The sequence below is a fragment of the Oncorhynchus mykiss genome, chromosome 21 (assembly GCF_013265735.2).
Source record: "Oncorhynchus mykiss isolate Arlee chromosome 21, USDA_OmykA_1.1, whole genome shotgun sequence".
NCBI lineage: Eukaryota > Metazoa > Chordata > Actinopteri > Salmoniformes > Salmonidae > Oncorhynchus > Oncorhynchus mykiss.
In genome coordinates, this window is record NC_048585.1 from 58,367,469 (window position 1) to 58,379,889 (window position 12,421).

The 12,421-nt window shown below is 41.5% G+C and overlaps 2 protein-coding genes across 5 annotated transcripts in view; both read right to left on the bottom strand.

The window, feature by feature from the left end:
* The window catches only part of adam19a (ADAM metallopeptidase domain 19a), a 221,835-nt gene that overhangs the window by 198,278 nt on the left and 11,136 nt on the right, over nt 1-12,421 (bottom strand). The window lies entirely within an intron of this gene.
* Nucleotides 4,682-11,007, bottom strand: LOC118942958. The gene is made up of 2 exons (XM_036958285.1): nt 9,915-11,007; nt 4,682-4,997 (listed from the first exon to the last, which is right to left on the bottom strand). The coding sequence occupies exons 1-2, from the start codon at nt 10,765-10,767 to the stop codon at nt 4,837-4,839; spliced, it is 1,014 nt and encodes a 337-aa protein (XP_036814180.1). The 5' UTR covers nt 10,768-11,007; the 3' UTR covers nt 4,682-4,836.

Genomic DNA, 12,421 nt, shown 5'->3' on the forward strand with positions numbered 1-12,421 from the left:
TAGGTCGTACTAGTGTTGTAGGTTGTACTAGTGTTGTAGGTTGTACTAGTGTTGTAGGTCGTACATGTACTAGTGTTGTAGGTTGTACTAGTGTTGTAGGTTGTACATGTACTTGTGTTGTAGGGTGTACTAGTGTCGTAGGTTGTACTAGTGTTGTAGGTTGTACTAGTGTTGTAGGTTGTACTAGTGTTGTAGGTTGTACTAGTGTTGTAGGTTGTACTAGTGTTGTAGGTTGTACATGTACTTGTGTTGTAGGTCGTACTAGTGTTGTAGGTCGTACATGTACTAGTGTTGTAGGTCGTACATGTACTAGTGTCGTAGGTTGTACAAGTGTTGTAGGTTGTACTAGTGTTGTAGGTCGTACTAGTATTGTAGGTCGTACTAGTGTTGTAGGTCGTACATGTACTAGTGTTGTAGGTCGTACATGTACTAGTGTCGTAGGTTGTACAAGTGTTGTAGGTTGTACTTGTGTTGTAGGGTGTACTAGTGTTGTAGGTTGTACTAGTGTTGTAGATCGTACTAGTGTTGTAGGTTGTACTAGTGTTGTAGGTTGTATTAGTGTTGTAGGTTGTACTAGTGTTGTAGGTCGTACTAGTGTTGTAGGTCATACATGTACTAGTGTTGTAGGTCGTACTAGTGTTGTAGGTCGTACATGTACTAGTGTTGTAGGTTGTACAAGTGTTGTCGGTCGTACTAGTGTTGTAGGCCGTACTAGTGTTGTAGGTCGTACTAGTGTTGTAGGTCATACTGGTGTTGTAGGTTGTACTAGTGTTGTAGGTCGTACTAGTGTTGTAGGTCGTACTAGTGTTGTAGGTTGTAACAGTGTTGTAGGTCGTACGAGTGTTGTAGGTCGTACATGTACTAGTGTTGTAGGTCGTACTAGTATTGTAGGTCGTACTAGTGTTGTAGGTCGTACTAGTGTTGTAGGTCGTACTAGTGTTGTAGGTCGTACATGTACTAGTGTTGTAGGTCGTACATGTACTAGTGTTGTAGGTCGTACTAGTGTTGTAGGTCGTACTAGTGTTGTAGGTCGTACTAGTGTTGTAGGTCGTACTAGTGTTGTAGGTCGTACATGTACTAGTGTTGTAGGTCGTACTAGTGTTGTAGGTCGTACTAGTGATGTAGGTCGTACATGTAATAGTATTGTAGGTCGTACTAGTGTTGTAGGTCGTACATGTTCTAGTGTTGTAGGTCGTACTAGTGTTGTAGGTCGTACTAGTGTTGTAGGTCATACTAGTGATGTAGGTCGTACATGTACTAGTATTGTAGTTCGTACATGTACTAGTATTGTAGGTCGTACATGTACTAGTGTTGTAGGTCATACATGTACTAGTGTTGTAGGTCGTACTAGTGATGTAGGTCGTACATGTAATAGTGTTGTAGGTCGTACTAGTGTTGTAGGTCGTACTAGTGATGTAGGTCGTACATGTACTACTATTGTAGGTCGTACATGTACTAGTGTTGTAGGTCATACATGTACTAGTGTTGTAGGTCATACATGTACTAGTGTTGTAGGTCATACATGTACTAGTGTTGTAGGTCATACTAGTGTTGTAGGTCGTACTAGTGATGTAGGTCGTACATGTAATAGTGTTGTAGGTCGTACTAGTGTTGTAGGTCGTACATGTACTAGTGTTGTAGGTCGTACTCGTGTTGTAGGTCGTACTAGTGTTGTAGGTCGTACTAGTGTTGTAGGTCGTACTAGTGTTGTAGGTTGTACTAGTGTTGTAGGTCGTACTAGTGTTGTAGGTCGTACTAGTGTTGTAGGTCGTACTAGTGATGTAGGTCGTACATGTAATAGTGTTGTAGGTCTTACATGTACTAGTATTGTAGGTCGTACATGTACTAGTGTTGTAGGTTGTACTAGTGTTGTAGGTCATACATGTACTAGTGTTGTAGGTCATACATGTACTAGTGATGTAGGTCGTACATGTAATAGTGTTGTAGGTCATACATGTACTAGTGTTGTAGGTCGTACTAGTGTTGTAGTTTGTACTAGTGTTGTAGGTCGTACTAGTGATGTAGGTCGTACATGTAATAGTGTTGTAGGTCGTACTAGTGTTGTAGGTCATACTAGTGTTGTAGGTCGTACTAGTGATGTAGGTCGTACTTGTAATAGTGTTGTAGGTCGTACTAGTGTTGTAGGTCATACATGTACTAGTGTTGTAGGTCGTACTAGTGTTGTAGGTCGTACTAGTGTTGTAGGTCATACTAGTGTTGTAGGTCGTACTAGTGATGTAGGTTGTACTAGTGTTGTAGGTTGTACATGTACTAGTGTTGTAGGTTGTACATGTACTAGTTTTGTAGGTTGTACTAGTGTTGTAGGTTGTACATGTACTAGTGTTGTAGGTTGAACATGTACTAGTGTTGTAGGTTGTACTAGTGTTGTAGGTTGTACATGTACTAGTGTTGTAGGTTGAACATGTACTAGTGTTGTAGGTCGTACTAGTGTTGTAGGTTGTACTAGTTTTGTAGGTTGTACTAGTGTTGTAGGTTGTACATGTACTAGTGTTGTAGGTCGTACTAGTGTTGTAGGTCGTACTAGTGTTGTAGGTCGTACTAGTGTTGTAGGTTGTACATGTACTAGTGTTGTAGGTCGTACATGTACTAGTGTTGTAGGTTGTACTAGTGTTGTAGGTCGTACATGCACTAGTGTTGTAGGTTGTACTAGTGTTGTAGGTTGTACATGTACTAGTGTTGTAGGTCGTACTAGTGTTGTAGGTCGTACATGTACTAGTGTTGTAGGTTGTACTAGTTTTGTAGGTTGTACATGTACTAGTGTTGTAGGTTGTACTAGTGTTGTAGGTCATACATGTACTAGTGTTGTAGGTCGTACATGTACTAGTGTTGTATGTTGTACATGTACTAGTGTTGTAGGTCGTACTAGTGTTGTAGGTCGTACTAATGTTGTAGGTCGTACTAGTGTTGTAGGTCGTACTAGTGTTGTAGGTTGTACTAGTGTTTTAGGTTGTACATGTACTAGTGTTGTAGGTCGTACTAGTGTTGTAGTTTGTACTAGTGTTGTAGGTCGTACTAGTGATGTAGGTCGTACATGTAATAGTGTTGTAGGTCGTACTAGTGTTGTAGGTCATACTAGTGTTGTAGGTCGTACTAGTGATGTAGGTCGTACATGTAATAGTGTTGTAGGTCGTACTAGTGTTGTAGGTCATACATGTACTAGTGTTGTAGGTCGTACTAGTGTTGTAGGTCGTACTAGTGTTGTAGGTCATACTAGTGTTGTAGGTCGTACTAGTGATGTAGGTTGTACTAGTGTTGTAGGTTGTACATGTACTAGTGTTGTAGGTTGTACATGTACTAGTGTTGTAGGTCGTACTAGTGTTGTAGGTTGTACATGTACTAGTGTTGTAGGTTGAACATGTACTAGTGTTGTAGGTTGTACTAGTGTTGTAGGTTGTACATGTACTAGTGTTGTAGGTCGTACTAGTGTTGTAGGTCGTACTAGTGTTGTAGGTCGTACTAGTGTTGTAGGTTGTACATGTACTAGTGTTGTAGGTCGTACATGTACTAGTGTTGTAGGTCGTACTAGTGTTGTAGGTCGTACATGTACTAGTGTTGTAGGTTGTACTAGTTTTGTAGGTTGTACATGTACTAGTGTTGTAGGTTGTACTAGTGTTGTAGGTCGTACATGTACTAGTGTTGTAGGTTGTACTAGTGTTGTAGGTTGTACATGTACTAGTGTTGTAGGTCGTACTAGTGTTGTAGGTCGTACATGTACTAGTGTTGTAGGTTGTACTAGTTTTGTAGGTTGTACATGTACTAGTGTTGTAGGTTGTACTAGTGTTGTAGGTCATACATGTACTAGTGTTGTAGGTCGTACATGTACTAGTGTTGTATGTTGTACATGTACTAGTGTTGTAGGTCGTACTAGTGTTGTAGGTCGTACTAATGTTGTAGGTCGTACTAGTGTTGTAGGTCGTACTAGTGTTGTAGGTTGTACTAGTGTTTTAGGTTGTACATGTACTAGTGTTGTAGGTCATACATGTACTAGTGTTGTAGGTCGTACTAGTGTTGTAGGTCGTACATGTACTAGTGTTGTAGGTCGTACTAGTGTTGTAGGTCGTACTAGTGTTGTAGGTCGTACATGTACTAGTGTTGTAGGTCATACATGTAATAGTGTTGTAGGTCATACATGTACTAGTGTTGTAGGTCATACATGTAATAGTGTTGTAGGTCGTACTAGTGTTGTAGGTCGTACATGTACTAGTGTTGTAGGTCATACATGTAATAGTGTTGTAGGTCGTACTAGTGTATTAGGTCGTACATGTACTAGTGTTGTAGGTCATACTAGTGTTGTAGGTCGTACTAGTGTTGTAGGTCATACATGTACTAGTGTTGTAGGTCGTACTAGTGTTGTAGGTCGTACTAGTGTTGTAGGTCGTACTAGTGTTGTAGGTCGTACTAGTGTTGTAGGTCGTACTAGTGTTGTAGGTCGTACATGTACTAGTGCTGGGAAAATATAAAAGATAGAAACGGCCCAAAACCATGAGCTCATCGTAGGAAAATGTTTGATGTTGAGCTAACTTCGCCAGTGCATTCTTTTCCAAATATGTAACTACAATTTCCCATTGCTAAAATACATTATTCAGAACTAAAGAACTAAAATACATTAGTTTCTGCTTTTGCATAATGGGGATCCTTAATAAAATACCAAATACGGTTTTAGTCAACACATGGACAAAATCTTACCAAATAACTTTTGGCACAACGCACACTTAGGACTTGGGAGAGCCATTAGGAAACTAAAGAACTGATGGAAGGAGAAAACTCTGGCTTTCTCAAGCGCTTGTTTCACATCCCCCTTTCTCGCCTCACAATTTACCTCCACGTTGTTTTTCCACATTGATTGAGACGAACAAAAGGAAGAAACCAAGTGAACCACGAGGGGAAAAAAGCTACGGATGGTTTCTCTTGACATAGTGTCCACGAGCATGTCACAGAGGAGGACAGACAGGATAGGATGGTTTCTCTTGACATATGTGACTGATCGCCTTGATTCGTTCTTACGTAGCAAAATTTGAAATTGTGTTTTTTTTTTTTTGCATTATATAAAAGCAGATACACAGAGCTACAAAATGGTATATCATACACTGCCCACGAGGAACAACGGGAAAGCAATTCTGCCGTGAAAGTTGATAAACTTGTAACCCCACTTTTGAGAAAATGGCCCTTAAATATTTTGGTACCTACTGGAGAGCTCTTCTTTGACTACACCCCATTCAGCATTGTTCACACCCTCTTAAACCTCAGCCCCGCCCACCTCTTTAAACCTTCACACGTGAGGTCATGTGCTAAACAGTGAGTAGTGTAGTAAAAATAAAGACTAAAAGTGGTAAAAGTAGTAGCCTACAATAACGACATATTCCAAGAAAGTGTCCCGATAAAAAATATTTAATAAAAAATTAGATGACGCTTACCCAGACACACTTGTCTAAATCGATGGGTCATGTGAAAGAAATGCTATATCCCCCAGCCACATCTAGCCAAGTGGATGGGTCTCTACAAGGTGTAAAGGTGTAAACGATACAGCCAAATGGTTACTTGCATAGTGGCAATATACATTTTTAAAAAGAACAAGTGTGAATGCCAGTAGAGAAAGAACAAAATAATACACAGTATGTAGGAGAACAATATCAATAACAATATCAGTGATAGACGAGGTAGTTACAGTGGCAAGAAAAAGTATGCGAACCCTCTGGAATTACCTGGATTCCTGCATGAATTGGTCATCAAATTTGATCTGATCTTCATCTAATTCACAACAATAGACAAACACAGTGTGTTTAAACGAATAACATACAAATTATTGTATTTTTCTTGTCTATATTGAATACATCATTTAAACATTCACAGTGTAGGTTGGAAAAAGTATGTGAACCCCCTAGGCTAATGACTTCTCCAAAAGCTAATTGGAGTCAGCTAACCTGGAGTCCAATCAATGAGATGAGATTAGAGATGTTAGTTAGAGATACCTTGCCCTATAAAAATCACTCACAAAATGTTAGTTTGCTATTCACAAGAAGCATTGCCTGATGTGAATCATGCCTCGAACAAAAGGGATATCAGATTACCTAAGATTAAGAATTGTTGACTTGCATAAAGCTGGAAAGGGTTGCAAAAGTATCTCTAAAAGCCTTGATGCCCATCAGTCCACGGTAAGACAAACTGTCTATAAATTGAGAAAGTTCAGCAATGTTGCTACTTTCCCTAGGAGTGGCCTTCCTGCAAAGATGACTGCAAGAGCACAGCACAGAATGCTCAATTAGGTTTAAGAAGACTCCCAGAGTGTCAGCTAAAGACTTACAGAAATCTCTGGATCACGCTAACATCTCTGTTGACGAGTCTATAAAACGTACAACACTAAACAATAATGGTGTTCATGGGAGGACACCACGGAAGAAGCCATTGCTGTCCAAAAAAAACATTGCTGCAAGCCTGAAGCTTGCAAAAGGTCAACTGGATGTTCCACAGCGCTACTGGCAAAATATTCTGTGGACCGATTAAACTACAGTTGAATTGTTTGGAAGGAACACACAACACTATGTGCAGAGAAAAAAAAGCACACCAATATCAAAACATCATCCCAACTGTAAAGTATGGTGGAGGGAGCATCATGGTTTGGGGCTGCTTTGCTGCCACAAGGCCTTGACAACTTGCTATCGTCAATGGAAAAATTAATTCCCAAGTTTATCAACACATTTTGCAGGAGAATGTTAGGCTATCTGTCCGCCAATTTAAGGTCAACAGAAGTTGAGTGATGCAGCGGGACAACGACCCAAAACACAGAAGTAAATCAACAACAGAATGGCTTCAACAGAAGAAAATACGCCTTTTGGAGTGGCCCAGTCCGAGTCCTGACCTCAACCCGATTGAGATGCTGTGGCATGACCTCAAGAGAGCTGTACACACCAGACAACCCAAGAATATTGCTGAACTGTGCAGGTCTGATCAGAAACTCAAGAAAACATTTGGTTGAGGTTATTGCTGCCAAAGGTGGGTCAACCAGTTATTGAATCCAAGGGTTCACATACTTTTTTCCACCCTGCACTGTGAATGTTCACACAGTGTGTTCAATAAAGACACAATAAAACGTATAATTGTTTGCGTGTTATTAGCTTAACCAGACTGTGTTTGTCTATTGTTGTGACCTAGACGAAGATCAGATCAAATTTTATGACCAATTTATGCAGAAATCCAGGTATTTCCAAAGGGTTCACATACTGTTTCTTCCCACTGTATATGCATACAACCAGGGGTAACGTGGCTGAGAAGCGGGATAAATAATAAAAAAAGAGTAGCAGCAACGTGTGGCGTGTGGCGTTGGGAGAAAGTCATGTGAATAGAGGCACGGCTGATAGTGCTGATGACTGGTCCGTCCGAACTACGCATGAACAAGGGAATCTATATTCGGAGAGCCTGTTTCTGTCCTGCCCTTGACTTTGGTGCAGTGCATGTGATGTCCGTAGCCTCTTCGTCGCAACACTCCCTGATCTTCTAAAAAATATACGTTTGTCTAGCTGTGTCTTGTCCAGGTGGTGCTTGTACAGGCAGACCATCTATGGGAGGAAGGATGTCAGTGTTGCGCAGCGGCTGAAACCTGGTCCCGACTGAGTCTGAACGCTCCTTGGCAACAACACCACCAGGCTCCAGAGCGCTGAAGCTGTAAAACAGAAAATAACAAAAACAATGTAGAAGACATTACAACCTTGCACAACAAGAAACTGAAGATCTCATACAACACTGTGTTCTACTGCCTTCACAGAACAGCGCAAACTGGCCCTAACCAGAATTGAAAGAGGAGTGGGAGGCCCAGGTGCACAACTGAGCAAGAGGACAAGTACATTAGAGTGTCTGGTTTGAGAAACAAGTCCTCAAAAGGCAGCTTCATTAAATAGTACCTGCAAAACACCAGTCTCAACGACAACAGTGAAGAGGCGACCCCGGATGCTGGCCTTCTAGGCAGAGTTCCTCTGTCCAGTGTCTGTGTTCTTTTGCCCATTTTAATCTTTCCATTTTATTGGCCAGTCTGAGATATGGCTTTTTCTTTGCAACTCTGCCTGTAAGGCCAGTATCCCGGGGGGTCGCCTCTTCACTGTTGACGTTGAGACTGGTGCAAACTATCTGTCTGTCTGTCTGTCTGTCTGTCTGTCTGTCTGTCTGTCTGTCTGTCTGTCTGTCTGTCTGTCTGTCTGTCTATCTATCTATCTATCTATCTATCTATCTATCTATCTATCTATCAATCTATCTATCTATCTATCTATGTCCTTAATCAGTATAAGGGAGGACATGTTGCTTACTTGTTGATCAAAACCAAAGTTGTAATGTATCCTGATGTCTTTACTTGCTGGTCTGTAGGCCCCCCAGAGACAACTACAGGTCTTGACAGGTGGTCTTGCAGCCAGCAACCATCTTCTGGTAGACATACCGCTCACTCTGAAAAAGTGCTTGCTTTAGCCAGTTCTCTTTTTGATGGGAGACATTAGACCATTCTCCTTGTATGACTGGTGGAGGAGAGTCAGGCGTGTTCTACTGATGTTAAAAGACAAAATTCCAGATACAAATATTTTAGCATCGTTATACAATAGATAGCCATAATCACCGCCAGACACACCTGGCTAACTTGATGGGCCATGTAATCATCTGGCAAAGTATTTTGTTTAGACATGTAGCTAGCTAGCTAGCTAGCTAAACAATTTAACTCCAATCCATAGAGTACTAGCAATACAAACCAATTGTCATAGCTAGCTAAAGTTAACCAAATAGGTTCCATGATTGCTAGTTAGCTAGCTACCATTAGGCTATAACTAGCAATACAAATGGCTTTCTGAGATAATATTACTACACAGATCATACACGTAATGTTAGCCAGCGAGCCAGCCACTTAATTTTAGCTAGCTAGCTAACAGTAAGCTTTAACTTGCAATGAAAACAACTTTCTGACAATATTAGAAACTGATAATATCTGAACATGTAGCTAGACTCTTACCTGTATACATGGATCAACGCTTCACGGTAGACTGCAACCCCTTTCATTAAATAGGACGTCCTGTGTCGTTTCCGTTTTGATTGTACAGCTTGCTTGGCCCGTTGTGTCAAAGACTCTCTGATTCACAAGGTTTGATTCATTTTCAGAGTCGGAGAGAGTCAGCGTGGTACGATCGTCCTCCTGAAACGTAGTCCATCGCAACTTTTTCCTACAGACCTTTGTCGATAGTGCCTGATAAATTCAGGGTAGCAATGCTATTGAGAGCAGTAGCAACACATTTGTAGTTCTCAATGTTTAACGTTATATTTTTCAACCTGCAGTAGAAAGGATGATATACACGTAACGAGAAGCTAATTTTATAGACAGAAGATGCTATACGGCAGCGCAATGCTAAACTCATCTCTCGGCATGTCCAGTCCATTCATTATCGCAGCCAATCATGGCTAGTGAGAAGGTTCCTATTTTTTTCTTAAACTTTATTTGTATCTACAGATGGAATACAATTAAATGTTTATTTAACAACTTTATTCATATTTACAGTTTGGTATTTAAGGCACCTAAAATGTTCAAGAAGGCATTTTCTTTTTTTTTCCATATTTGTAATTTTTTTTCATATTATTTTTTTTTTTAAATTTACCCCTTTTTCTCCCCAATTTCGTGGTATCCAATTGTTGTAGTAGCTACTATCTTGTCTCATCGCTACAACTCCCGTACGGGCTCGGGAGAGACGAAGGTTGAAAGTCATGCGTCTTCCGATACACAACCCAACCAAGCCGCACTGCTCAAGAAGGCATTTCTGACAAAAAATGTTTTTTATTTTGATTACAAAATGTAAATAAATGTTTGAATGCCTCTCCTGTGATGTCGTGACTTGCGACATACTTCTAGTTTCCTGAAACAAGTCACATATGTCCATGAGAATATCCCAGAGGAGGACAGACAGGATAGGATGGTTTCTCTTGACATATGTCCATGAGAATATCCCAGAGGAGGACAGACAGGATAGGATGGTTTCTCTTGACATATGTCCATGAGAATATCCCAGAGGAGGACAGACAGGATAGGATGGTTTCTCTTGACATATGTCCATGAGAATATCCCAGAGGAGGACAGAGAGGATAGGATGGTTTCTCTTGACATATGTCCATGAGAATATCCCAGAGGAGGACAGACAGGATAGGATGGTTTCTCTTGACATATGTCCATGAGAATATACCAGAGGAGGACAGACAGGATAGGATGGTTTCTCTTGACATATGTCCATGAGAATATCCCAGAGGAGGACAGACAGGATAGGATGGTTTCTCTTGACATTTGTCCATGAGAATGTCCCAGAGGAGGACAGACAGGATAGGATGGTTTCTCTTGACATATGTCCATGAGAATATCCCAGAGGAGGACAGACAGGATAGGATGGTTTCTCTTGACATTTGTCCATGAGGATATCCCAGAGGAGGACAGACAGGATAGGATGGTTTTTCTTGAAATATGTCCATGAGAATGTCCCAGAGGAGGACAGACAGGATAGGATGGTTTCTCTCGACATATGTCCATGAGAATGTCCAAGAGGAGGACAGACAGGATAGGATGGTTTCTCTTGACATATGTCCATGAGAATATCCCAGAGGAGGACAGACAGGATAGGATAGTTTCTCTTGACATATGTCCATGAGAATGTCCCAGAGGAGGACAGACAGGATAGGATGGTTTCTCTTGACATATGTCCATGAGAATGTCCCAGGTCTCTGCGTCGCTTTGAGCATAGTGACACATCGTCCTGCCGGGTAACTGACCCGTCTGTCAGTGAGTTTGGGTCAAAAGACAAAGGTAACAGCCAAAGTGACAGTATTCACCCAAACTGAGACGACCTAAATTGATTGACGCACAAAATGGCTTCTGTGTTTCCTCGATGCTGTTACTATCTGTGTGAGGATCGACGCTGGAGACGAGAAGCAGGTAGAGGGAGTGAAGATTTAATAAACAACGGACATGAAACAGAACGGGACCAGTGTCTTGGACAGCGGGGAAATAACAACATCAATGCTGACACAGGGAACAAACTGAGGAGCAGACAGATATAAAGGGGGTAATCAACAAAGTAATGGGAGTCCAGGTGAGTCCAAAATTGCGCGGCTGAGCGTAATGATGGTGACAGGTGTGCGTAATGAAGGGCAGCCTGGCGCCGTCGAGCGCCAGAGAGCGGGAGCAGGCGTGACTATCTGATCTGAATGCAATTACAATGTAGTGACTTAAATACATGTTAATACAGTGGTTTTACTTGACTGATTAATCTAATGTAAAGTATTCCATTATAACATACTTATATCTGTGAACCCACCATAAACCCACCATAATGGTTGAAAAGAGAACCTTTTTGAGCCTCGTTATTGTTATTTGTATTGCGTTACTATTTTTCCTTTTCATTTATTGAGCAAATTTTTATCAATTATTATTATAATTATTTTTTTAAAACTCTGCATTGTTGGTTAAGGGCTCGTAAGTAAGCATTTCACTGTCCACACCTGTTGTATACGGCGCATGTGACCAATACTATTTGATTTGATTTTGGTTTGATTTAAGAGGTGAAATGAATAACGATGAACGGTGTCATCTTCCCCTCGCTAGACTAGACACTCACTCCGGTGATCCATGCTAACACTGTTTTGAAAAATCTAACCTTCACATCAAGACCAGTGGCAGAAAACTCATTATCCTTCCCGTGGCTGTGTCGTTGGATTGCTTCAAGACATTTCTTTCAGCCTAAAAATGAACCTGCCTTGTGCCGACTCACAGCCTGCTCAGTCGATGTGATTCAGAATAATGACGATTCACTCATTTGTAATCATCTGGAGCACACAGGTAGAGTTCATTACCAGCAATGCTTTCCGCAGTACACACTTTAGACTTAATGGACTAAGGAATAACAGAAAACAAAAACACAATGCAGCAGGCAAACTTTTTAGTAGTTTGTTTGTTTGTTTGTTTGATTGTTTGTTTGTTTGTTTGATTGTTTGTTTGTTTGTAGTCAACTGAGTCTGCTGAAGGAGAGCGCTGCTAGACAAACCCAGTCCTTTTTGGTTTGACAGAATGGACTTGGACAGGCCAGTTTGTAGAAGTAACATCTAGTTTAAAGTACCATGAAATGAGGAGACCTGCCTGCTCCACTGCCTGCCCAACAGGCTCCTGTTCCCCCGACCTCCTGCTCCACTGCCTGCCCAACAGGCTCCTGTTCCCCAGACCTCCTGCTCGACTGCCTGCCCAAAAGGCTCCTGTTCCCCCGACCTCCTGCTCGACTGCCTGCCCAAAAGGCTCCTGTTCCCCCGACCTCCTACTCCACTGCCTGCCCAACATGCTCCTGTTCCCCCGACCTCCTACTCCACTGCCTGCCCTACATGCTCCTGTTCCCCTGACCTCCTG